This window comes from Chroicocephalus ridibundus, chromosome 14, assembly GCF_963924245.1.
Source record: "Chroicocephalus ridibundus chromosome 14, bChrRid1.1, whole genome shotgun sequence".
NCBI classification, from domain to species: Eukaryota; Metazoa; Chordata; class Aves; order Charadriiformes; family Laridae; genus Chroicocephalus; species Chroicocephalus ridibundus.
The window spans coordinates 604,939-632,448 of NC_086297.1; the positions used below are offsets into that span (position 1 = coordinate 604,939).

At 44.3% G+C, this 27,510-nt stretch overlaps 1 protein-coding gene across 4 annotated transcripts in view; it reads left to right on the forward strand.

Moving 5' to 3' along the window:
- RHBDL3 (rhomboid like 3) overlaps positions 1-27,205 on the forward strand; it is a 67,834-nt gene extending 40,629 nt beyond the window's left edge. For 3 of the 4 annotated variants that reach the window (XM_063352395.1, XM_063352396.1, XM_063352393.1), the window contains 6 exons: positions 10,101-10,325; positions 11,044-11,192; positions 15,619-15,731; positions 17,805-17,905; positions 20,681-20,741; positions 21,470-27,205. In XM_063352395.1, coding sequence (XP_063208465.1) covers positions 10,101-10,325; positions 11,044-11,192; positions 15,619-15,731; positions 17,805-17,905; positions 20,681-20,741; positions 21,470-21,741 — 921 coding nt within the window. In that variant the 3' untranslated portion in view covers positions 21,742-27,205. Of the gene's footprint in view, positions 1-9,720; positions 9,833-10,100; positions 10,326-11,043; positions 11,193-15,618; positions 15,732-17,804; positions 17,906-20,680; positions 20,742-21,469 lie in introns of those variants that run through there. The other variant, XM_063352397.1, reaches the window with a different exon arrangement.
- The last annotated feature ends 305 nt before the right edge of the window (positions 27,206-27,510 follow it).

Here is a 27,510-nt window from a genome sequence, read left to right on the forward strand (position 1 = left end):
TGTGGTGGTGTTTAAGTACATGCTTGTGCTTGATGATCATCAGCCATCTCTGCTTTTTTGCTCAGGTTAATTTGTCTGTTTCAGTAGCTTAGCAAGAATTGATCTGCACCCAAAAATGATGGTCCTGGCTGTGGGGAAGGGAAAGGCTGACCTTTTACTAGATCCACAGAGGTTTTACAAGCATGACTCCGTGTGTGTGGTTTTCCTGTTCTCCATCAGTATTCATGAAGAAGGACTCTGACGTGATCAGAGAATCTCATGGTCTCCCAAATGCGTCCAAGGTCGTGAAACTTTGAGCAGGAGGTAAAATTGCATTAATAAAGCTCTGGCCACGGGAGAAGCCTTGAGGAGAGGAGTGGGGCTGGATACCGGAGACGCATTACAGAGCAGTTGTCAAAGCAGCAGTGTGGAAGGAAGGAAGGAGACGACTCTGTGTGTTTGTCTTACAGACAGCTCTTTCAGTTTCTTTCCAAGGGATGGAAGGAGCTGATGAGCTGCCTGCTCAAGCTACTATGAAAAAAAATTAACTCTATCCCAGCCAAAGGGATAAACATGCATTTGTCTCACAGAATCCAGCAGAAAGTAGGGTTTAACCACTGGGCATCAAGAGAACTCTGTCTTCAATGGTCAGTTCCTGGGATATGATATCCTCTGTTTTTTCTCTCTGCTTTCCTAATGTTGATAAAAATTGAGCAGGGAAGGTTTTCCATTTTTTCACCCTTGTAGAGCCCTTGATCTTTGCTGGGTTCCCTGGAAGTGTGACAGAATGTGACACTGCTTATTCTGCAGGGTGCTTGGCTACTTACTTACTAGAGAGTCTGATGCCTAGAGATGTTATTAGTGACCACAGAAACAGCCGAACTCTATGAAATTATTATTTCCAGAAGGCACTGCCAGCCATAAACCTCACAGAGTAATAGTGTTAGCACTTTGTTTCCTTCAGGGTACTGCATCTCCCAGAGACGGCAGTAAAAAATGCTTGCACCCATATGTTCCAACATGATCATGAGCACCAAGAACTCTGCCTGCTCCCTCACACGCTGGGATCCTCAACTAAAGGACTGCTGTTGAGCAAAGTTGTGTTATCCCCTGATGTCTAAAGTGTATTGTAAACATCTAGATGGACCAAAAAATGTAATTCTAGTACTTCTGACCTTAATAAGAAGACCCAGGTGTACCTACACAAAACATATGCCTGTTCTCAACTCAGCAAAGCAGGTTAAATTTCTGAAATTTAAAATTTTACAGCGTGAGAACAGACCCTAGAAATCACTCAGTAAATAATTTGAGTAATGAATGAATTCAGGGAAGCTGAAGACTCCTGGTGTAATCTGCAGACAGAAAGGGCTGAAAAAATCAGATAGGCAACTCACTGGGAATTATTTCTCCTCTGTATATATGGGATTCATCTTGTGTAGTTGTAAAACACAGTGCTGCAGTCATATTCATTTCTGTTTCTGCACTGGGTCTGCAAGAATGGCAGAAAGTTTCAGGTGGGATTTCTTACCCTGTGTCTGAGACAGTGCAGAATAACAAAAACACTTCCTGTAGAAGTGGAGGCGTCTTGTGCATTTCTGTTGTCTGGTTGCTTTTCTGCATTGTGAAGAGAGATGCTAAAAATGCACAGTGAAAATTCTGGCTATGAACGGCGTAGGCCATTGGAGGAGATAATGAACGAAGCTGTTTAACTAACTTTGCTACTTTTAGAGAGGAGGCAAGCCAGGAGGTAATTATAATTGAGATATTATTTGCCGAGATCCTTGCCGAACAGCAGTTGCTGCTGGCAGTCCTGGACTACTTCACGTAATATCCTATGAACTGTAACAGAGCTAAAGAGCAGAGCAGTGAGGCCCTGGAGAGATTCAGTCTCTTATTCCCTGGCTAAACCCTCTTTGTCTTCTCTGCCTGGGAACGTGGATTGTTGCTTTGGACTGGCTGGATCATGGCTTTATCACCTCCTCGCCCTCTTGATGTGTTCCTCTTCAGACGTGAGCAGGCTGCTTCTCTGACTTTTCCCTCCTTCTCTGACTTGTGAGTTTTCTTTTTGCAGAGATTTCAGGGATAGCAGCACACCCTCCCTGTCCGCAGTCACAAAATGAAAAATTCACATTGTTTCGGTCTGTGAAAGGACTTTTCTCCAAACTCGCAATGTATTGTTTTATCTTAATGGAGCAGAGGTGGGACTATCTCCAGCTGGGCACAGGATTTAGTAGGCAATAGCCAGCCATGTCAGAAGGACCCGTTCTGCAAAGTGCTAAACCCCGCCTGCTGTTCCCTTAAGCTCCCTATTCCCTCTTTCCCTAACTACATTTGCCTTTCGATTGCTTTCCAAGGCTTCAAAAGTATCTGCTTATATTTTTCTTAAGACATTTTTCAATAATGCATGGCTGGAAGCGATTTGTTCTTATTATCCACGTCAGTGATAAAAGCAAGGCTTGGTTCTGTCCCTTGTGGGGACACTGCACATGCCCGTACATTTTTGATGGTCATCCTTTCTGCTTTGAAAGGTAACTCTTGCTTTTGCTGTTTCAGTGCTTACACTTTTACTTGGGATACTTCCTCCAACCTGACTTGAACTGAAATGAGGGGAAACAGTGAAAGAAGAGCTGTAGCTAGGAAAAGAGATAACTTTTTTTTGAATGAGAAAACATGGAATTTTATCTTTTAGTTTTGCGAGCGTGTATGTGACAGCACCAGGAGGGCTTTATTATCTTTGTAGAGGCGAGCTCTTAAGAGGTCACATACTGTATTCTTGGGGGGGGGTGGGTGGGGAGGTGAGAGAGGTCCTTTAAACCATGGTTTGCTTGGAGTTTTTTTAATAGTACTTAGAAGTACTTTGTAGCACGGTCATAAAGTAGCTATAAATTCCAATTCCAGTGTCTTTGTGTGTCCTTTACTGAACCATCTGACAGCCTGCAGAAAAGGCTTAGGTGAACAAGGCTTTGCAAGAACTGTATATGATTCTTTATTACCTGAGTCACTGGGACGATAAGCAATAAGGCCTAAATCTCCAATTCTCAGGGGAATCCCCAGGCAAGACAAAAGTTTGCCCAAATTAATATCTCCTCTTCCTGCTAAACCCTTGTTCACATTCTAGTGAATGTTTTAAGCTTAAAAGGCTATTGCAGAACAACCCACGACCTCCGTTCTAGTGGTCCTGTCTGGTATTTGTCATTTTATTCTCACTGTTGCTACTCTGGAAATGTTTGTTGCAAGCAAAGCTGCAGGTTTTATAGCTGCATTTCTTCCCCTCTGTGCTTCCAATTAGCTGCGCTGTTGAAGCAGGGCAGATCTGCCAAACATCAAGAGGACGCTGGGATGTCCTTCAGCTTCCCCTTTAAATGCTCCCTCTGTCCTTGATTCACTATCTTGGCTGAAAGTATAGGATTCCTGAACTCTCTTTCTGGCCTTTATACAGAGGTATAATAACAAATATTTAATTAAAAAAGGTTTGAAAATCTTTTACTTCAGCATTTGATCTAATATTGTGCTACTGTGGGTAAGGAGGAGGTCTTATCAAGAAATATACGAGAGTGGTCACGTGATTGTGTCCTTATCCATCTCTCACGTTTCAATGTATTAAAACCCTTATTGAGGTGCAGAGTTCTTACTGCAGGGACCGTTTCCAGGAGCTGGATACCCTTCCTGACAAAGGTGCCTCACACTCCCTTCATGCTGTTTTCCTTACTGTTTTGGAGAAAAATGGTGATTTTTGACGTTGCAAGAGCCATGTACATCTCTGGGGGGGTGGGGGGGAGGAAAGCAGTCAGAGGGACGGGTAAGTATCTTAGAAGTTAATAACTGGGATGCAAGGGCTGCTTTTGGAGTGTGTTCAGCTTGTACATGGATCTGAGTGCATTAGGCACTGGCTACACGTAGCAGAAGAGAGAACCTTCTTCCAAGTGAACTAGTCTGGCAAATAATCATTATGCCAATTAAAGAGGAACTTGGCATAGAAATTTCCATCCTTAACCGTGATTCCTCAGCTGTTTTCAATCGTGTGCAGTTGAAACTTGAGAAGCACTAAGTCAACTTAAATGGTCATTTTAATTGTGTATGTATCTAAAGTACACATATGAGTGGGAAATGTCATAAAGATACTTTTGAAAAAAAAATTTGCTTCAGAAAATTAAATCTGGATTCATTTCAGTTGGAGGCATTTCAGTCCTTCCTAGCACCAATGAGGACAGAAGGGGTGTTGGGGGTTTGACCTCTCAAACTTGCTGTGATCGACACAATGTTACTTGAACCAAAATGTTGGTTTTGTCCTGCAAGCAGTGTTACTGCAATTAACCTTGAAATCTGAATGCGGTTTACCTTTTCTAATGGAAGTGTAAGGCTGGCACATCTAATGAGAGTCCGGACAAAACCCCGAGCAGGGAATGCCCTTGCAATGACCAGGATAATTTATTGGGTCTCTCCTGGCTCTAACTTTTCTTGAATCCCCAGAGTAAGCTACTGTTTGATCAGAGCAAATCATAATGTTGGTATTTGCTTTTTTTCCATTGGGTACTGTTTGGGAAAGCGCTACCAGGTTGGCTCAGAGCATGTGAACATCTGTGACAGATGAACTTGATGCTGAGCTATGCGTTTTGGGAGAAGCAGTCTTTACCCACATTAGCATTTTGTAGAAGTGTAGAGTGAGGGAAGGAAATAAATGTGAATCTTGAAAGCAAAATTGATTGGAAAGGCTGCATTTGTAAGTAAAGTGGGTTATAAAACTAGAGCTGATAGAGGCTTTTAAAAAGCTTGTGCTAACTTCTGATTTAGTGTTCTGTGTCTTGGAGGATCAGAGCTGGAGAGCTGAATGCATTGCCTATCACAGTGTTGTATGTGTTTAAAAATAGCTGTAGACCAGCCTCAAAGATGCCAATACGTAATGGGCAGAAATCCACGTTTTTCAAAACCTCCTGAGCAAGGCTGAATAAAAACCGTGAAAAGGGTACTGTGCCCCACGCAAGCCATGAAACTGGAGATGGGGAAATGCTACATGACTTGGCTATTGATTATCTGGGGCAGCAACAGTAGTACAGACAGCCAAGAAACCCAGAGAAATTGGTCTGGCAGTGAGAATGGACAGTTTCCATTCCAAGTTGCAGATTATCTGAGACTAGTTTTAGATTGGCATGTGTTCTGAACAAAAGCAGGGCTTTGTACTTTACCAAAGTTTGACACTGTGCCACACTAGATGGTAAGGACTCTTATTCGAAATTTTCACAATGTTGAAGACAGGTTCCGATCTAAGTAGGTTTTCCTTTCTAGTAGATGTATTAAACCCAACCTTTGAGCAGAGCTGTAGCACTAAGCCCTGTTTTGTTTTGGTATGGTAATGCCAAAGGGCAGAGGTGGCAGTGCATGGTTACCAGTCACGTCAGATTGGCTGTTTCGCAAGGGAAATTTCTTTCTCTCTGCATAATAACATTTTGCAGGCATGAAGGACTAAGGGAATGTGTTGTTCCTCACCGCTACCTTCATTCCCCACATACTGTTTGCGGTACCCATCTGCCTGCAGCTTTAATATCACGCTCATTAAAGAAGTCCCAGATCAATTGCATGAAGAGAAGTGGGGTGGGCTGCCCTGAGCTTCTGGAGACGTAACAACAATGGGCTCAGTGTTCTTTCAGATAATGATTAAATACTTGGCTCATAAATACCAATATTATGTAATTCTGAAATCAAGTCAGCAAATCATGACCATATGGGAGACTCTTTCTTTGGGAAGATTTGAGTCTTCCAAAGTCAGTCTGAGGAACAAAACAGGCTTCTGATCTAGAGTTGGCAAGAGCAGCAGTAGTGGCTTAATCCTCTGTCTCTCCTCTTGCCCATCACCTCCTAGGTCGAGATTAAAAGCACGATTTAAAAGCCTGGGGGTTGCGTGAGCAGGTCCAGGACTGTTGTGTTTGCTTGAGCTCCGGCAGTCAGCTGTGCTGCCTCTTTGGAGCCCCGTTCATCATCGGTGTGATGGGCAGTGACGGCAGGTGGGGACTAGCAGGATGTTCTCTTACTGAGAGGCCTAATTTTAACGGGTGCTCAGTACCTCCAGTCATCCACATCTTAGTTGATTGTGGGGGCTTTTGAGCGCACGTGGTATGCTTCTGACACTCTGTGTCCCTGCGTCATCTGGGTGTAAAACCACACCAAGGCTACGACATTTGGAGGGAACCTGGGCATTCTTTCCCTATGCTCTGCTCTAAAGAAGGCCTGACAAATATTATTTTTCTTCCTGAGGTGGCAGGAGGTTTAGTTAGTGCTAAGAGCTCTGAAGAGTTAGAGTTGTAATTATGGATACCAAAGGCTTTTAATTTTCTGGGTAAATTGAAACCTGGTCCCCATTGACGCAGCACCTACTGTTGCTGGTGGATGCAGGGAGTTCCTTCCAAGGAGTCTGCTGGTGTGTCGCGATCTGGGAAGAATACAATGGTGCTGGATATCTCCATGTGTTCTGCAAGCCCGCAGCAGTTTGTGACCCGCTCCATTTCATTTGCAGGCAGTTGTTAAGTTGCCTCTTTGCTAAGAGCTGATAAATTTGAATACCCAGTAGATCCTACCTATATCCTAAGACAGGATTCCAGCCACTTAAGAAGCTGACTTCAAAGATCTTTTCCATCTCTGAACACTTTGATCCCGTGACCTCATATCTGAGTTAGCCATAAATGATTTCTCAGTCATTTGCTTTGGTTTGTATTGATAAACACTAGAAACTCTTAATACATTTATAAGTTTCTCTGCCTATCTCTCAGCATCTGGGGAGGGCTACCAAAAATCAACTAAGAGGAAGAGGCTGTGCTTGCTACTTACGAGAGCGGTTGATGTGATACATCCATACCTGTTTTTCAGAGAGGCTACCGATGGGCAGTGCCTCGTAGTGCATAGAAATAACCTTGTTGTGTGTTGAGGCATAAAAGTTCTTTCTCCAGCAGTCATGTGCTCCCCAGAGAGCTATGAGCATTTTGCCCAAGGGCTTCCCTCGCTCTCGGAATATCAACATTTAGTGCTTTCCTATCATTACCAGTTTAAGTAACTCTTGGCATTTTTTCATCCACATGTGGCCAGAATATAGAACCAATATGGAACACCTCGTAAAAATAATGGGGTGTGAGAACAGATAGTTGAGACAACAAAGCTACAACTGTCTCTTATCGTTTCTGGGAGGAAATCACATTGTCGTGAGCTTCCATTTTAGCTTCTATGTGGGCTGTGGAAGATCCTGTGTTTTATTTTCCTCTCTCAGAGGAGGAAGGCAGAGCTTTCGGCTGAACAGAACAGCTTGAAAACAGTGCAGCCTGGTGATCAGAGAAGTCGTGCGACCTGGATTCTTATAACTCTAGTCTATGGCCTTGGGTATGTCACTTAGTGTTGTGAGGTCCAGCTTCTCACCACCCATTGTTCATCTGAGAAGCGGCTTCCACAGTGATCCTGAAATATCCCGCTCTTAACACAACTAAGATGTCCTTTCCCTCTGTTTAATTTTCAGTATGTTGAGGAACACTTTCAGAAACATCGTACTGGTGAATTTGCACTGCCCTGGCTGTTATTTGAGCTCTTTGGGCAGCATTAGCAGTAATGCAGAGCAGGACACCGGCTTGATGGGGCTGTGCTGAATTTAGGCGATTAAACTGAGCAAGTCCCTTTTTGCCATGCTCAGCAATAACAGATGGGTTCAGCAGTACCTGCGTTAAGATTCTCTGCTGAACAAATGCAAGGAAGTTTCTGTTATGAGCCTAGCCCAGACATGAACGTCAGCAGCCTTTGGAGTGTTGTGCCCATCTCTCTCGCCAGTCTCTGCAGCGATGAGGGGATCATCTGCTGAGGGTGGTCAGCACTTCTTGATGCTGAACTGCAATGGTTATTTTCTTTGGTTGACTCTGGAAATGATTATATTTTCCACTGCAGCGCTGCTGCAGTGAAAAGCACTGACCGTTTTGTGGGAGGCAGGAAAATCACACATATCGCTGTAATTAGAATAAGCATATCAACAGCTTCAGACAACTGCCTGATGTCTTCATCTGTAGCAGGCAAACTTATAGTTTCAGTCTGAATTCATTCTCGTCCACAAGAGGAGTGAAGCCAGAGAGAACAGAATGAACTCCGCGAGGCTGCATGCACGGTGGCTCTCCAACAGACTGCTCTGAACTAACCCAGGGTGACGCTTTCTTCTGTGGATGCAGTGAGGTCATTACGTGGCTAAAGGTACCTTTTGAAACACAGCTGTGTCTGTCACCTACCAAAAGGCATCTCACAAATGCTAAACAAAGCCTTACACCTAGTGGATGTTTCTCCATGAAAATATTGTCTTAACAATTCGAGTGGCCTTTCTTAATGCAACAGAAGATCACCAACAATTTTTTTTCCCCCCTCTTCTTCCCTAGTTTTAGGTAAAAGCTTTTGAATGATAGGCTTGAGAAGACTGGGAGAAAGATTTTTATGGACAGATTTTTTTTTTCCTTCTTTGCCTTTTCTGCTTCTTTTGCCAGATGTGTTCTTTTACAAGTGTTTTATGAATGAGCGAAGGAAAGAGAGAGCAAAGGAGAAAAAGGTTTTAGGGTAAACCTCTTTCTCACTAAAACAACTCAAAACCAGCAACAACAACAAATACTTCTCCAGTTTTAAAAAACCTGAAATAGATCAATTGCCTGTGAGTACTGCTCACGTTGGTGAATTTCTGCATTGGAGGGACAGGCTGTAAAGGGAAGGCTAGGGAGGGATGGGGAGCTGCTGGGAGAATGGGTCGCAGTGCCATCACCTCAGATGGCCCCCTTGCCTTCCTCCAGTGATTAACAGGAGGTGGCTCCCTGCAGTGATTACTGTGGTTTAAGCTGCTTGGTCCAGCTTGGAACAATTACCCAGCTGCCTGGGCACTGAGAGCGCAAGTCCTGGGCTTTGATGACTTTGGGATATTAGCCGAAACCAGCGTGATCCAAGACAACTGGAAGCCAATGCTGTTGAACATCATCTCTTATTTGGTTCTGGGAGACTGCAGATGCTGGTAGTTTCTGAGATCAGTTAACAGCTCTTTCAGAAGAAGGACCAGGCTGTCACACTCACTTTGCTGCCTTTTACTGTAAAAGGTCCCCCTACAGTGGTCTTTACGCATAGTTAGCCTTTTAAGCCTTCCTGCCAAAGATTCAGCCAGTACAGACAGTGACTCTAATGCAGCAGGTTTGTTTGACATCAGGGCTAATTAGCAATTATCCAAATCTTGGAGCAAGCTCTTTCAGACCTGATTTCTCCCCCTCCTTTCCGTTCCGTCCCGCCCCCCCCCCCCCCCCCCCCCCCCCCCCCGGCAGGCGAGGCATAAAATTCCATCTGCCTGATTTGCAAATGCAATTGCTTTAATTATGCATCCAAATTGGGAAAGTGTATGCTCAAAAAGATAGATAGCTAATTCTATGCATGTAAGATGATAATGCGTATACAAATTAGCTGTATCCTCCAAAGCCTGCACCATCTCGAAACCTGCCCCCTCTGAGAAAAACTGTTTTAAAAGAAGAAATCCTTTCCTCTTGCGAGTTTACAGTGGCTAAGACAGCCTGTACACCAGTTTAGTTCATTGTTTTGTTGCTGTTGCTCATGCAGTTTTGTTTTACATAAAGTGGTAATTTTCTTTGTCCAGAGATAACTCCTGCCAGCACGGACCAGAACACAAGAGTTAGATGCTGTGGATGTACCTGCTCCTACATTCAAGAATTTTTCTGCTCCAAGAGATAAGTGCAGGGAAGTGTGATAGAGCAGGGGGACCCGAGGGAAGCTGGACACAGGAATGTGGATTGTGATAACTGATGGTGAAGGCAGTGGATGGAAGGCCGGAGAATGGTCCAGAGAGCTCAGCCAGGTGCATCAGCAGCTTCTGCTCCGCCTTGCCAGTGTTCTGCCCTGACCTCATTTATTGGTATTGTAATAGCAGACCCTGTACTGTTTTTCCTCGCACCCCATGTAGGTCACCCTGTGGCTATCCTGAGACTTGGTTCCTAAAGCTCCAGCTTGGTGGTGGTTCTCCTGCCTGCCTGGGTCTGGTGCTGCCAATCTGGCACTAATCGCCCTGGATGGTTGAGCCAGGTCTTGCTTTTGTCCTCATGGTTTCTTCCTTTTCTTTTACCCAGATGAGCAACAAAAGGTCAAATAGTTTTCGGCAAGCCATCCTTCAGGGGAACAGGAGGCTGTGCAGCAAGGCGCTACTGGAGGAAACGGGGCTGAGCCTTTCACAGAGGCTGATCCGGCATGTTGCATACGAGACCCTGCCACGAGAGATAGACCGCAAGTGGTACTACGACAGCTATACCTGCTGCCCTCCACCCTGGTTCATGATTACCATCACTATTGTAGAGGCAAGTGCCTTAATTTCCTCTCTCTGGGAGCCCATCCCACACTGCCAGAGGCTTTGCTGGAATGTGATCAAGGGCTAGTGGGACTCATTTAAATTCAGACAAGGACAAGCATGAAGCTGATAGCCGTTTTGGCTTACCTGTGTATGTGTGTGTAAGTGGAGAGTGTGATCTTATCTGTCTCCAAGTGTGGTTATGAGTCATTGAAACAATTTGTATATGAAACTACAGAATTTGGGAAACTATAGCAAAACTTTTTGAAGCGTGAAATTCTGGATAGTTCTAGGGAAACTGGTAGTTCAAATAATGGAATTAGATGAAAAATTCCTATACGGTTACCTTTGTTCTGTGAATGAAGAGAAAAAGAGGTAAGAGAAACTGATTTAAATATTCTGACCTGCTCATCTGTTATCCAAATGAGATCTTTGCACAGTTGCTGAGTAATGCACTGGAATAAGCACAGAGAAGGGTATAATATGGCACTGATCAGTGGGGTACTGAGATGCTCTGACTCAGCGGCTGGTGTGTTACAGAAAGCCGCATATAGAGTTATACCAATGTGTTGCAGGTTCCTCCAAACAGGGAACTTTCATGCTGTTTGAAGGTGTCAAATGGGAGAAGAATTGTTGTATATTTGACTTTTTCTCCATGATTTTGAGCTAAAAAGTGTTTTCATCGAGAGAAGGCATTTGCTAACGAAGGAATCTCTCTGCTCTCCTAGGTTGCCTTTTTTCTTTACAATGGAGTGGTGTTAGACAGATTTGTGCTGCAAGTCACACATCCCTTGTACCTGAAGAATGCATTGCTTTACCATCCTCAGCTCCGTGCTCAGGCTTGGAGGTACCTAACCTACATATTCATGCATGCAGGGTGAGTACTTACAAACTGCAGAAATTCCCCACAGCTCAGGCTCCTCAGAGGGAGGAGGAAAAAGCAACAGAATCAGGTCAAAAATCAATTTTAAAAAATCCATTCTAAATTGCGCATAAAAATCTGAAGCTGTTGTGGAGTGTTGGGCAATGGGGGTGAACCTTTGCAGCTCTCTGAAGGGAGGAGGCAACATAAGGAACTTAACAGATGCTGCTCTTCTCCCCACCAATGTTGGGACCACGCTTTCCTCTTACTGTGCACTCCCCCACGTGTGCTTCCCGAAACTCACCAGATCGAAGCCCAGTGACCCTCTAGAGGAGCTGTGCAAGTGGTAGAACAAGTCTGCAAAGATGCTGTACTGGTATTTAAAAACTCCATGGTGTGTTCTTGCTAAACTTCCTAGTTGAGGTTGGAAAAGTCGATTAAATTCCCTGTGCCTATGGTATGTCATCACTTAGTAATGCTGTCCCTTCTGTAGGGACTGAGATAATGCCTAGAAGCCTGACTCAAGATTGAACTCCCATTTTGTACGCACTGTACAAACACCAGTGTTCCTGAAGAGTTGCCAATCTCAACTGACCAGATGGACAGAGAATGGTACATCTAATGCAAAATGCAAAATGAAGGTGCACAGTAAAATGAATCCTCCTTCATCCTATGGGAGGTGTGTAGCAGACTTGGGAAGAGAATACAAGGCTTGGGGATTCTAACTGTGCTTCTCGACTGCGCTAGTCCTCCCAAGATTCCAAGAGACGCGACTGTGTGATGTTTGTGATGCCATGGTGATGAGTAAGTGTCACAGGAAAGTTCATCCCTGTGCAAAACACTCTACCCGCTCTGAGTAGTTTCTCAGATCATTATCTTTGCACATTCCTGGCAGATAACTGCAATTTTTTTTAATTCTGTCATTGAAAAATCACAGCAAGTTTTAGCAGTAGTTTATAGTTTGAAACTAGATAAAGACCCTTTGTTCTTAAATAGAAAGCCTATATTCCCATCAGTTAATGTTCTCCTATGAAAGGCCAGAAAGATCAAGCTGATCTTTTCCTTTTTCTATGGAAGACGTGCTGATGTCTCTTCTCTGCCATGGAATAACTGTCTCTGTGTGTAATTGCCCTTGAGCACAAGATGTGCCCCAGATCTCCGGATAAAATTCGTAGGACAGAACAGACTCCACCCAAGTGGAGAGTAAGAAAAAAAAATATAGATGAAACTTCTGGACGTGGCAACATCTGTACTCTGCGTGCTAAATCCCTCTAAAAAGTCTATTGTATACAGGTTTCAATCTGCAAGTGGAGCCTATTGGGTTTAGACATGAGGCTAGTTACATAAAATGAGAATTGGAAAGTTCCATCACTGAGGTTGTGGGGAAAACTGGGCTTGAAAAAGGAAGAACCACTTAATTTTAACTAATGTTAGCTAATTTGTATCTGGGGTTTCCTCTGGTGGTGGTGGTGCTCTGCTCTATCACTTATGTAACCGCAGATTGCTTTGGGATATATTTGAAGAGAAGCACCTTCACAAGGACAATTTTTGCAGCATTTAAATATTTTCCTGTATCACCTGTGGCATGCGTTCCTAACCTGCGCAAGGTCACCCTTTCCTGTATCAGGCAGTACCCTGGCATTCTTCACGCTTACTGGCTGAAAAAAATATCAGGTTTATTTTACATCTGTGGCTGGTTCAGAGGTGAACAGTGGGGAAGGTGGTGTGCAGGAGACTCTTTGTTTTTCTGTTGGATTCCAAGTTCTTTAGCTTCGTAGCCTTCAAAACAATGGAGGGCCCCGCTGGAACAATAAACCCCATGATTTATCTGCAGTATTTGGAGTTAGGCTAAATGTTCATTTATTGCTAACTTCTGTCCATTAAGCTCCTTTCATATCGGGAGAACAGATAAATCTTGGAAAGGTAATAGCATTTGTTAGTGGTAGCCCATCGCTCTCCTCTCGGTTTCAAATCAGAGGCTAACCCAATGCTGTGGGGTCTATTGTTACCCTGCTTCCAGCTGAGACTTTAAAATGGTAATGTGCACTGCTCCTTAATTTAGTGCACGCACTCTGTTTTTTTTGAAGAGCAAGTGACAGCCGGAAGGTGTCTGAGAGGACAGCAGTTGCTAAGGCTTGGCTGGCTGTGCCTCTAGAAGGATTCCAAAAATGCACGGGCTATCTGTTGGCCCTGATGGAGCGAGCTTTGTCAAGGGCTGAAAAGGCAGGCGAAGTTGTAAATTCTGCCCTTCTGCTTTCATGGAAAGCAGATGTTGATTATCTGGGGCCCACGCATTTGTAACACTGCCATAACTAATGACTTGCATTGATGCACAGTCCCATTTGTTTGGTCCTGGGGAAGGAGAAAGTCCTTAATAAATCAATGAAATCGTCATTTCAAGAATGACGCATTCAGCACTGGCGAAGGCTAATTATATTTTATGGATGCTTATTGACTGTGGAGCCTTCAAAGCTCTTAGCGTGATGGGGAGAAGTGAATGGGATTGCTTCTGGAAAGTCTTTTAAGAACAGCTGTGAATCAGAGCAGTCACTTTAGACGCTAGGATAAACTTTGCTGAGCTCTTACAAAAGCTTACTTTGAAAAATAAGGCCCACTGCTTTGTGTGAAAACCTCAGGTGCTTCCTCATGACGCTGACTCTGTGCCAGCCAAAGTTTCTCCCCTCTCTGTAAAAGGGCATTTGGGTGCTTTGGCTCTTTTCTGGGATCTTAGTTTGACCTTTGCTGGTTGTTCCTAAATTCTGTAAACATGCAGGATCAGAACGGGTGCCAGAATATGCCTATGCCCAGTGGCTTCAAAAGTCTTGAGCAAGGTAATAAAAACACTGGGTTACATACAGCAGTTTCCCATGATGACAAATTGCAGTGCTGAGTGTCTCATGCAGGAGAGAAACTTATCCTTGGAGAGAAATTCATCTGAAACAAACCTATTAAGATATCCAGAAAGGACTGTTTCCTGCAGTATCATTTCTTGGGTTTTTTTCCAGTCCAACTTTAAATTCTCGTTTATGTGACCGTTCTGTCATTACTGCATCTCACCATCATCATTTTTCTCTGATGTATATGGGAAATTGCTATGGTAACATGAAGAAAGACCAAAACAGGCGAAAATGCATGTAACTTAAACCAAAGATTGGTAGTAGCTGTCTGTGAGCAATCCTTTTCTTTTATAAAATGGGACGTAGATTTTTTTCAATGCATTATCTATTTTGCGCTCTTTCTCCCACAAGATGCTAGCCTTCTGTGTTAAGGATACTGCCGTGTCATTTAGGTCCACCTGCTTTGTAAACAGACCCTGGCACTCTTCATACAGAAAGCGCCTTACCCCCCGGTCAGTGTGCTGCAGCCACTCAGCGAGGTCGCAGTGCGGAGAGCCCAGGGCAAATCCCAGACACTAGCGCAGTGTGGAGAGCGACCCTGCTCAGGGGGCTGGTGCTGTTATCACATCACTGGAAGATCCTGCAGATGGCATAGGCATGGGTAAATATTTGCACAGAGCTTTGAAAAGTAGCAAGATGGTTTTGTTAAGTACTATTGATTAGAACAACAAAGAACTTGCTTTCAAACTATTGATTCAGCACGGGAGAAAACTGGTGCGCTGGGGTCTTTACCAAATATGTGCATTTTAGCTGTCACACTCTCTGCCGCTAGGCTGCAAGTGGTCCTGCACATCCTGATGCGCACAGCGGAGTTTTCTACGAGACTAGGATCAGCCCAGCTTTTCCTATTGTGTTCAGCATGAGTTTTGTTATTGACTGTAATGGAACAAGGGTAGGTGAACAGAGGGCTTCAGTGAATACACCTTGTGTCTCACTGGACACCTAACCAGGGATAAAATGTCCTCTGCTTCCCTTTCTGGCCATGATCGCATTGAAGCAGGCGGAGCAGAAAAGCACGAGGGTCAGACAGCACAAACAGTAAAGTGGCATTATGTGTCACAAGGAAACAACAACTTTCTTGGGACTGCTATAGGCTTACCTTGCTCTTGACTTAATATCCACTCCCCATCGTGGCAGTGTAATACGTGCAGGGAAAGGCTGTATCGTTAGGAGAGGAGAAGGTCAAGTTTGTGGCTTCTGTTCCAGGCTCTGCTGCCATCTTGCTGCTTTTTTGGACAAGTCATTTAACTTCTTCAAACTGCTTCTTTATTAAAAAAAAAAAAGTTTCACTAAGAACCAAACATTCTGTGAGATCTTTGGCTGACAGGACCTGGGTGGATATGAAAAAGATAATGAGCAGCAAGGAGGGAAGAAACATAGCTCTCGGTCTGATTTTTTTCAGGAGCCATTGTTTCTCCAAGTGTTACAGTCTGCTTCCATGAAGCAGGTGCTATTTGGTTTCCTTTCCAAGATATCTCTGTCTCAAGGATAGAGAAGGGAGACAAAGACTTAAAGAGGACAACTGTTGTTTTTCCTTGCCGCAGGATAGAACACCTTGGACTCAATGTTGTCCTTCAGCTCTTGGTTGGGGTTCCCCTGGAAATGGTGCATGGAGCTGCGAGGATCAGTTTTGTGTACGTTGCTGGAGTTGTGGCAGGTAGGTGACGCTTCTGGATGCCCCAGATGGAGAAGCATCTGAAAAAGGTCTGTGCTGGCTTTTGTGTAGGAGAAGTGTTTTGTGATGTTTGGGTGTAGGAAAAGAGCAGTCACCGATCTTCTGTGCATTGAAATTCTTTTGGAGGCTGGAAGTGGGAAAGATGCTACATCTGTTTCTAACTAGCCATAGGCTCTGTGTTTAGCAGACCTGCAAAAAAGCACCAATAACCTGTTACTTTAAAATAGCCTTGCTTTAGATGGTCTTCCTGAGCGTGGAGGTTGCGCTGTTCCTTTCCTCTTGTGTCCCAGAAAAGCCTAGAAGAAGGGTGGCATCACAGGCATCCCTGTATGAAGAGACTTTTTCTTTCCACACCACCACCCCCCCCCCCCACCAGGCCCTTTGCCAGTTCTTCCTCCATTTGTCCTGTGCTGTCTGCTTTCTACAGCCTGAGTAAGCAAGAAGGATTTGGTTGTAGGTTATGAGCAGTGCACAGGAATCTGGAAATTCATTTAATCAGGAAGCCATGGGGTTTGATTGGTCTTTAGTTTGGGCTGTACTCCTTTTATTTATGTTTGGCATTACCAGCAGTTTGGAGGTGATGGAAGTTAGCTGACAATAGATCAAGATCTAATTAAAACAGGAGGAAAGTCTAAGAACAACCAGTGGCTTCACAGTGGAACCCAGACAATGACTGACAGCCTTAGTTCAAGATTTATGGTGATTTTTGTTTTTTTCCCCAGCTACATAATTTTATTTTTTCCATAATGAGCAGATAAAGCCTTTGTAAAACAGGCTGCATCGTGTAGTAATAAATTCTACATTCCAGTAGAGAGGCTGTGGAAAGAATAATTGGACTAGGACATAATTAGACATGGTACAAACCCCATGCTATTTAACGCAGAGAAAGGAGTTAGCAGACCAGGTCTACCGTCCCTTGCCCCTTATTTTAATAAGCACTAAAGTGGTCCCCAGTCTGCAAATTTCCAGACATAAGCTTTTCTACATAGATCCATCTACCAAACCACGATGCTTAATTTGTGTGTAAATACGCATCGCACATCTGTGCCAGATAAGATTGAGAGGCTGAAGGTATATGCTCAGTGCGGTGTCCAAGGACTTAACTGCAAGTTCTCATTACTCTTTTCTTAAGTTCTCATTAACTTTTCCCTTAATGGCAGTGTTTAAGAGCTGCAAAGTCTCAGGGCCATACAGTGAAGGAGGGAGCTTTCAGCAGAGTTGGCTGGTGGAACCTCAGCGCTTTCTTGACCCAGAATCAGCCAAGCAATTAGCAAAGAAGTTTGTTAGATTCTGTACTATGGAGGACTCTCTCAAGATTTGCCGTTGTGTCTCTTTGCCATTCACGCTCATCACAAGGATCTTCATTATTGCTGCCTTGTGACACTAAGTCTGCCTTTGTCTCTCTCTCAAATTACTCTTAAAGTTTACAATTAAAGGAGCTTTGAGCAGATCTAAGGCTCCAATTCAGATAAGGAGAAGCAGTGTCTATGTTTGTATGTATTGTTATTAGCGGTGCCTTTATGTGATTGACCTGTCATTTTGCTATCTTGTGTTTACTGCCTTCATCCAGGTTATTTTTAGCTAGTTTTACTTGGAAGTTTTATAACTAACAGGCTCTGCTTTGATCAGAGGCCTGTGCTAAGTTACAAGTCCCCGGTTCCTTCTCACTCTGCAAATATTTGTCTTGCCAGTATGGGAGCTACTTCTGTTTTATCTTCAGGTGAGGAACAAGGCACAGACATTTTTCTGCCTCCTGCTTCCTTGTTATTTTAATCAGGGTGATTTAAAATAAGTGACTTTTTGCAGTATGGATTTGAAGATGTGTTGCTGCCTGGCTTGGCTGCTTTTAAAGTAGGTGCAAAAGAATCAGTCAGTCACTCTCTTGGCATTACTACAGGACTGAGTTAGCTTCACAAGTCAATTGATCCCCGCTCTTATCTGTATATTACTAACCTGCAGCAATTAGCACAAAACAGGCAGTAGCAGGGATGTAGGGTAAGGGACAGTACATCTGTTTGGCCAGCAATTGTCACAAACCCTTGTTCTTTCTCCCAGGGTCCCTGGCAGTGTCAGTAGCTGATATGACTGCGCCTGTGGTGGGCTCCTCTGGAGGCGTGTATGCTCTTGTCTCAGCTCACTTGGCCAATATAGTCATGGTGAGTACCAGAGTGACTGTCTGACCTCGTTGGAAGTGAGCCGGGTCTGGTGGCCCAAAGGGATTGGAAATAGGGCCTGACCCAGCTGTTGGTCATTCAGAGCTTGCCCTCGTTAAGAGTCTTGTCTCAGTGGTGTGGTCCTGGAATGGAGATGTTACACTGCAGTGGGTGGCTTGGTACCCTGATGGCTGACAGCTTGCCAGGAGAAGCCGAAGACGCTGGTAATCCAAGAGTCTGTCAGTGTGCTCCAGGCTATCAGCTCACCTTGCAAGGGCTGACACGTGTTTGGAAAAGGAGGAGCTGACTGGCTCTGCAGAAGTTGCAGGCTTGTTTCTGCCTGCATGTACCCTGCAATGTTAGTGGGTACCTAAGGAAATTTAGTATTTGGATTTGTGTGCAGAACATCTCTTATCTCCATTTGTAAAACCCAGACTGAAGCTGAACCCTGGGTGTACTAGTGATGCATCTTTTTGCTGTTTCACCTAATGTTATATTTTACAAAAGTCAGTAAATACCAGCATCATCGTTTGTCTAAGACCTGGAAACAGGAGCTCATCCAAGGTCCTCAGCTAGGTGGTGGCAAAGCCCAGCATGTCTGCCTGTGTGACCTCTAAGCTGACCGCTGGGCAAAAATGGCTTTGCTGAGACAGCTGATTTTGCTGTGATTAGGATTCGTGTGTGGTGGTATAGGGCTGCACAGCAATGTCAGAGCAGAATAACCATAAAAATTATGGTAAAGCGTCCTCCCCTGGGGTCTGAGTGGGAGGATAATGTGAGTTGGCTGCAGTAGAGACAGAAGGTCTGTTATACGGGTGCTGGAAAACATGTGTGTGTGTGGTGGCACTTGTGTCAAGCCTAAAAGAAAGCCTTTGTATTTAACACTTGTATGAAGTGAAACCCACAGGTTCCGGCTGCAAGCCACAACGGTGCTGCTCCAGGCAGCCTTTGTAGCAGCTGGGAGCAGGGAAGTGAGTGGTTTGCTGAGCAGAAGAGGGCTCCTTTGCTGTCTTCAAGCTTTTTGGAGCATGAATGAGCTGGGGGCTGTTGTCCAAATTGGGACAGTTGGGTGCCTGGCAGAGAGATAGGGAGTGAGGGAGAGGAGCTACCCGTATACCACAGGGTTTCTACTGGGGAAATGCCTCCTATACAGTTATTTTTAGTAAGATTTGTGTTCCCTGCTACTGGGCCAACAGAAGCAGGAGGGAGTTTCCTCTCTCACAGGGTGGTAATGCAGACACAGGGTTTCTTCACGCAGGGATTCAGAGAGGGAGATTGGAGGACATTTTGGTTTGCTTTAGAGGAAGAGGCTCTGCCAGAGGTTATGTAGGGAGTCTTCACCGGATACTTTCCCAGACCTCTTCTAAACTACAGCAGGGCAGGTTTAGGTCAGACATTAGGAAGAAGTTCTTTATACTGAGGGTGGTGAGACACTGGCCCAGGTTGCCCAGAGAGGTGGTGGAGGCCCCATCCCTGGAGTCATTCAAGGCCAGGCTGGACGAGGCTCTGAGCAACCTGATCTAGTTCAAGATGTCCCTGCTGACTGCAGGGGGGTTGGACTAGATGGCCTTCAGAGGTCCCTTCCAACCCAACACATTCTATGATTCTTAAAACATTGCATAATTGCCTGTCATTTTGCTACTTGTTGGCCTCCTCCAAATCTATTTAGCAATTGCTACCTTAGCATCTATATTTCTCCATTATCTGCTGCCTCTTTTCTCATCTGAAATTACTTTTACTGCCTTTCCCATTCTGGTGGAGTTTTTTCTGCTTTTCTTTCCCCCTCCTCTCTCTCTCTGCTCGCTGGGTATCTAAGTGTCATGCTGGCCATTTGCTGGTAAAGCAGAGAGTCTTGCACAGGTGCTTTGAGCGTGCTGGGAAGAGGAGGGACTGTTGCAGGGAGGGTCTCTTGAATCTTCTGTTCCCTTGTGCCTCCTGGTAACCAAAGGAAACGAAAACATTCCCGCTTGTAAAAATAAATATTCTTGGAATTAAATGAATAAAATAACCAACAGGGGAAAACAATAAAGCATGTCACCCTAAGGAAAAGAGTGAGGAGAGGAATTCAAAACAGCCACATGGAAATGAAAACTCAAGGAAGCAGCACAGTATTAATCAGCATGAGTTCAGAGCCTTCAGACTGGGTTAGGTCTCTGTGGAGAAGAGAAAATGAGTTACTTATTTTTTAGAGATTGCATTTTTGTAGTCACAGAAGTGATTTACAGACAGATCCCGCGTTAAACTTGAATATATGTAATACATATTGCAGAATGGGTCTTCAGCAGGCTGAAAAGTCACTGGGTGCCATTCAAGTTAGGCTGAAGAATTTACAAGCGTGTTTTTTTTTTTTTTTATTTCTTCAGTATGATGAACAGGGAGTTTGTCACAAGAAACCTGGCTAGCATGGTATCTCGTAGTGCTTTCAACAGGCAAAATTTCATTTACTGACTGAATAATAATAGTAGTGTTGTCATACATCTAAGTTTCCCAGAACACGATCTCTCTTTCTGCTTGGAAATTTTGTGCAAGTGGAAAAGGAGTTATGGGCCGTCCATAACTTGGACATGTCTGCAATATATCCTTCATGATTATGTCCTCTGGGATTGACAGAGTGGTGTTTGCTGTGGTGTGTGAAAGTTCACAGCCAGATGGCAAAGGCAATGAAAGGGGTTTGTTTCAAGGGATGGTCATTCTTGGTGCTCTTCCAGCGTAGATCTGAATGTAAAATCCTCCCAAGATTCCATGCAGCATCACTTTGTTTTCCTGTCTTTCTTCCAGAACTGGTCAGGAATGAAGTGCCAATTCAAACTACTGCGCATGGCTGTTGCCTTGATCTGTAGTAAGTATCGTGCAATATCGGGCGCACACACAATACTGTTTTGTTTGTCCTTGTCATAAGTGTTCATGCTGATTCAGAGAGTTTTGACTGTGCAGCAGCTTTGGTAGGAACTTGCAGCTGGACCTTCTGGCAGCAGAAACCACATCACTCTCAAATGCAGATTTTGGCTTTCAACACGAGCATTTGTAAATTTGTAAATGAGGGTTTGTTGTTAGCCAGCATCTGTTGCTTGTGGCATTTGTGGAGATCTGGGACTTAAACGTTCTCGTCTTTGAATTCGCAAACAAGCAATGCTGTTGTAATGATAATACTTAGGTTTCCTAGAGCACTTCCTATCTCTGATGGCAACAGCATTATTACACACATTAATGAATTATCTTCAAGCCATATCCCTTGGGTAGCACGATAAGGGAAACTAGGCCATGTATTCATCACGGACAACTGTCTTCAAAGTCTAACTTTTTATGGTTCTGATACATGTTTCGGAAGGAGAATATTCCCCCACCTGTCTACACTCCCACGAACCCAGACCACCTACCAGCCACTGGGGAGACCTCATGTCTGTGTGCCGCATGCCTTCCATGGCCATGGCCTCCCATCTTCCCTATGCTCACCTTACAAGGCACTTTCTCCCTCTACACCTCTTCAGGGATGCAGTGCTGCCTGCAAGGTGGACTTAAGAAGGGATAGACCTAGACAATTAATTTCTTTTTCCTTCTTTGTTCCAGTGAGCTTTGAATTCGGAAGAGCTGTGTGGCTGCGATTCCACCCTTCTGCTTACCCACCATGCCCACACCCCAGCTTCATGGCTCACCTGGGAGGGGTGGTGGTTGGAATCACCCTTGGTGTCATCATCCTGAGGAACTATGAGCAGAGACTCCAAGATCAGACTTTATGGTGGATTTTCCTTTCTATTTATGTCATTTTTGTCTTGTTTGCCATCTTCTGGAATATTTTTGCCTACAGCCTGTTGGATCTAAAGCTACCTCCCCCTCCCTGAAAACATGGGACAGAAATCGCGAGAGCGGAAGTCATCTGTCATCTATGTTAAATGAACGAAGATGGAGGATCTATTTTTATATTTTACTTAGGGGAGGATGATTCTTTTGAACACAAGTGCGTGCTGGAGGAGATGCTTGAAGATCTCATGAAGGAATGGGCTGATCAGTTTGTTCACAGCTCCAGCAGTACTGTAATACTGGCTGGCCTGGGCCCTGCAGTTTCTCCACTGCCAGGGCTCCCATTGGGCAGCTTGTACCTGGGCACTTATCACTTGGTTTGTTAGCACACATCAATATTTCGTATGAGATATTTGTATTTTCCAGGTCAGTGCTGGAATTACGGCCAGTTGTTGAATGAATCTCCTCAGTGTTGCTGAACACTAAAAGGGAAAAAGAGTAGACTCACGTGGTACTTGCAAGGCAGCTTGTGTTTGATTTCTGCAGATGCATCCGACTGTTCAGCCGTACCAGTGCCGCTGTCTAATTACTTGAATGGTTCCTAAGATATTTTAGCCTACAGTGACACCTGTCCTGTGCACCTTTCAAAGGAATCAGCAGAACTTGATCACCCAAAGTGATGGAGACTGGTCTTCAACTACAGGTCAAACGAAATTGCACTATAAACCTTGGGAACCCTTAGGGTGTTGTGGACACCCAGCCAGTGGTGACTTTTACTGTGCATGTTTCACTTGATTTTAATATTTTTTTCCCACCAGCCTGCTGTGGCTAGAGAGTGTGACTGGGGTTTCCTTTTTGAGGGATGAAGGAAAGGAGGGCAAATGTTCAATTGTGTTTTTATCAGCTGACAATCAGGTGCTGTTTTCTTCTCACTTTATTTCTGGCCACATTGATCTAACACCTGGCCTGCAGTGAGCTCCTACCAAGGATATCAATTCTTCCAGCAGGTTCTTACTAGAAAAGTGGGACCAGGATCACCTATAGCAGCGCAGGGTGGGAACTATCTAGTCTTTACAGCCATACAGTCCGTTTGGGGCCAAATCTGTCCACTGAAGCCAGTGGAGTTAAATCAGGTTGTATGTAGCACGGGTTTCCCACTGAAGTGGAAAGAGTGTTACAGTGATCATTGTGAAACTGATGAAACTGGCTTTAAAATGACTGCTAAATTTTGAGGATGCCCCTTCCTGAGGCAATGGACGTTCAGGGGCTCCAAGCAACAGTTAGTTGCAATGATGCCTTTTTCTTTAATGTTGGTCAGTCACCCCCAGGTTTTGGCAATCTGGAACTGGTCTGTACAACAGTCCGTACAGCTGCCTGCACCGACCTGGGGACCAGACTGGAACATCTGTAGCACAAGCAGCGCTTATAGGTACACTTCTCTGTAAGGTGCTTATGTTATTTTGCTTCTCACTTTAGAGAGCTGCCAAACTACAGTCCAGGAATGTGGATGCCCTCCTTTTCTCTTCCCTTTACCCGCCTAGCATGGTGGCCTGGATAAAGCAGCCATAGCGGTCTCTCTAGACTAGCTCCTTTCTTCCTTTTTTCTATTGGCATACTGGTGCCCAGGCACCAGCCACCAGAGCCTTCCACAGCACATCTCACGGGCACTGTAGCAGTTGGGTTTGCTCTGTAGCAAAATGTCTCTGTATCGTGGGCTTTATTTTTTCAGCTGTGTAATCAGTGCTGCCAGATGACACCACAAGCTGGTAGGAGTTTGTCTTTCGAGAGGGGACATTCACAAGTGCTTATCAGCTGCCCCTTTCTTTGCCTCTTACGGGGAGAAATCTCTCTGGAAGGGTGAAGTTCTGCTCCCTCAGTATGCGCCAGTAAAACTCCTGTTGCCTCGGGGAAGGGGAGGAGGGAGAAAATAAGTGTTTTCACAGCCTGGAATAAGCCTTACCTGCAAAAGAAACAATTTTTGCCACCTTTGTGCACAGGAATGGGATTTCTGCGCTGCACCTTTGTCGTCGTGCATGGCTAGTACATTGCTCATGGGCCCTCAGATCGAGGAACAAGAGGAAGGGATAAAGGTCAGAGCTCTGTTCATTTTGGAGAAAGGGAATTGTTTCCCGTGCCATTTTACCTCTGCTGTTTGGGTCCAGATCAAAGCAGTCATGAGAGTTTACCTGCATCGTCTCAGGTGCTGGCCAGGTGAGTTTTGTAGCCGTGGAGATCATCTCCCTGGGAAGCAGCAGGAGAGCAGGGAGCTAGGAGAACACTGGCAGAAGCATGGCTAACACGTAAGGAGGACATTCTGATGGTCACCTATTGCTAAGCCTTTCTGATTACAGATGCCTTTAAACCAGAGGTGAGCAGAAATGGGAGTTCCTCTGGAAGTTTTAGGAAAACTTTGAAAATTTTGTTAGAAGTTTTCTATCACAACAAACCCCAGATTGTTTTGCCTATAACTTACTGGAGTACAGTATGCACCGATTGACTTTTATTTTTGGTTTCTCAGCTGAAAGCTATTTAATGGCATCAGTTTCTCCACAAGGAATGTTTCTGTGCCTGACAGTGTTGTGCTCTGGGGTGAAGCAGAAAGCGAGAAGTTCAAGGGTCACCAATTTCTTCATCAGCCTGACCCTGGCCAACATATCTCTGCCTCTGCTCAGGAGTAGTAGGGAGCTGAACAGATTAGTCCAGGCACCCTTCTTTCGTCCTTTATCCATAGATGAACATAGGTCACAGGAACTGGTTGAAAACAGCTCTGAGGTTGAGCTTATGACTTGTTCTTTTAAACTGTTGTTCATCTTTCAGACTTCCATGCTGTGTCCCCATACCCTGTCTGAGCAAGTTTACAAGCAGACCTGGGGATCAGAAAAGCCAGACTTTAAACCAGTACTTGATTTATTGTGGGTGAATAAATTAAACCCTCTCACATTCCGGCTCATCAGAGCTGAAATCTCTCCCCGTACATAGAGCAGGTTGTACACGGAGCCTGTTGTCTGCTAAGAATCTTATCAGCTCATGGAGTCAGGAGCAGTGCAAAGTGCTTAAGCTTTTATAATTCTTTTTTATCACTAAAATTATACTGTGAAAACTTATATTTTTACAGAGTATCAGGAAACCCAGTTACTTTGTTTTGTAGTGCACCCAGGAGTGCCACAGTGCTGCAGCACCAGAGAGCTAATAGCAAACAGGCTTTTCTTTTACCTCCAGATGTCCTTGAAGCTGCTGGTTTATGTGGGAGATGAAATATTCTCCATCCTGCTCATTTTTGGTTCCAACTTGTCACAGTCAGCAACGTGTTCCTGAAAGAGCCTCCACTGAGGGACTGTTTTTGGTGATTGTTTTGGTTTTATTTCAGCTGCCGCCAGGATTTTACGTCAGTCAGATAAAATGTGTGAGTCTATTGAACCTTACGGATGTGCAGTGCCAGAGCAAAAGGCAAGGACTGTTACCAATGTACAGATTTGAACCGTGCGCATTAGGAGAAGTTATTTTTTGCTTGTGTCCTTGAGAGAGGACACAACACCTGCAAAAAAAGAAGCTGCTTCTGTGCTGGACTTCCCACTTAGTAAGTATATTGCAGCACTGGCCCAGTGAGTATGGGTGTAGGGAGCAGTAATACAGACTGGGAGGGCCTGGGGTGCCGGTTGTAGAGCTCCTTCAGAGACAGCACGGTGACAGCACCGATGGGGTCTGGCTCTGAGCCTCTTGCTGATCCCTCATCCCAGAGAAGTGGCTCAGATGGCCGTAGGGAGGAAGAGGGAGGAGGAGGAGAAGCAGGTAGATCAAAGTCCACAGGGCTTGCAAAATGCACCATTTATTCCTAGATGCTTGGAGGCAGGTCGAGATGAACTTTGCACGCATCGGTACTAATATAGGAATGAGGAGGGGGAGGGTTGTGATGGAGTGATGGGAGAGGAGGTTACCGGGAACAGCCTCTGAGTGAGGTGTAGAGGAGTCATAAAAATGCCAATGAATTTACTTTTACTGAGTTCTTAAGACAACATCTCATGCCACTTTTTCCCCATCAGTCGATGAGGAATCTTGGTACTCGCATGGCATATTGTCATTCTTCAGTACTTGCTTTCCAGTAGGAAGTATTTTATCGATGGGGAAGGGACAAATTATTGTTGTCTGAGGTTGCTGGACTAGAAATGAAGTTCAGGGATTCTGTGTCCCAAGACCTTGCTCCTTCTGATGGATTGTACTGCCCATATGTTTCAAATCAGATTAGATCAATTTGAACTGGGGTACGGAGGATGGAATCTGACGCGCTTAGAGCTGCTAAAATAACAGCTATCTGCTGACCTCACAAGGCAGCTGCTGTTTTGTGCCAATATTTAGTCTCACAGGATCGTGGGTAGGACTGTCACACGTACTTCAGTGAGTAAAGAGCTCAAAAATCTGTTTACATAGATTCAAGCTCAGCTCAATTGCTTTGGAAACCCCATTCACTGGCTTTACCCAAAGTGGAACTGGAGAATATGGATGGGATGCAGTTCAGCACCAGCAACCTCTGGGGGCAAACTGGGATGTAGAGAACGAAGGCCAGCACCTCTGGGGTTTGAACCTCTCTGAACATTGCTGCTGTTCTGTTTCTTTTATAGTAGTGGCTGCTCCACAGGGCTCTGTGATGTGACTCAAAAAATCCCTTCTGCAATCACTGATGCTGAGAGCTGGTTATAAAGGAAAACAGTGCGTTTTGCAGCCCTATAAAGAAAGAATCACACATAAGACAGAAACCAAGCTTGTTTAAAGGTAAATGTATTTTTAATGTCGTCATTAATAATTGGCTTTTAATTGGAAAAAGCTTTCTAATGAGGTATTTCTGAAATGCCGGTAGTAGTACAGAAGACTTATGTTTCAGGGTACTTCCGCACACAGACCACAAAACATTCACTAGGCCTGATTTAAGTAGCAAAAATACCTTAATTTCCAGAAAGCTTAATAGCTAGGTTAGTCACTGACTGTCTCCTGACTCCCCCACAGTGTCTGTTTAGTTTGAAAATAAGGCTAGATTTATGTAGCTTTTCTTTTGCTTACACTGCTGATGCTAACAACAGATCCCAGTGTTAAACACAAAGCACTAAACGATGTAATCTTCTGCCTTAAAATACTGAACAAATCATACTTTCCCGTTAAGGGCTAGTAAAACAAAATGATATTTGCAAGGTAAGATGCTATCGTATGTTTCCAAATATTTTTGTATTGTGTACATTCTGTATATTTTTGTTGTAACAATATTATTTGAGCGCAGAAACCATTAAATTTTTTTTGTTGGTGGGTTTTTGTGTTTTCTGGTTTTGGTGGGTTTTTTTACTAAAATTGAGCTGTTCTACATCACAACATGCCAAAAAACAACAAAGAAAATCTTTCAAAGACAGTTTTGTAAGTTTATCTACGGTTAAAGCAGTATTTAGCAAAAGAGCAATTGGGTTTGAGCTCTGCAATGTGATCTTTTAATAATGATATTGATAACTCATTTTTATATCAGTCTAAAAGATAAAGGGGAAAGCGAACGGCTGCGTTATCTCTCTGTGAGGAATAACAAGGATGCAGAACCAGCTTGGGACTTGTATTGGAATTCAGAATTCCAGTCCTATTCTGTATAGTAAGCATTGCTCGTAAGTGTTGGAAAGAGAAATACTAATTGGTTTATATGCTACTTCTCTTGGGGGTAAAGAGGGGCAAACTCAAAAAACCAAACCAGACCCTGATCTTTCAAACTGCAAGAGGTCTAGCACTTCAATCTAAACTTGCGTTCTCAACATGGGCCTGGGGGATTTTTTGGTTGGTTGGGTTTGGGGGATTTTGTTTGTTGGCTCATTTGTATGTTGTTCTGGTTTGCTGCTTGTTGGGGG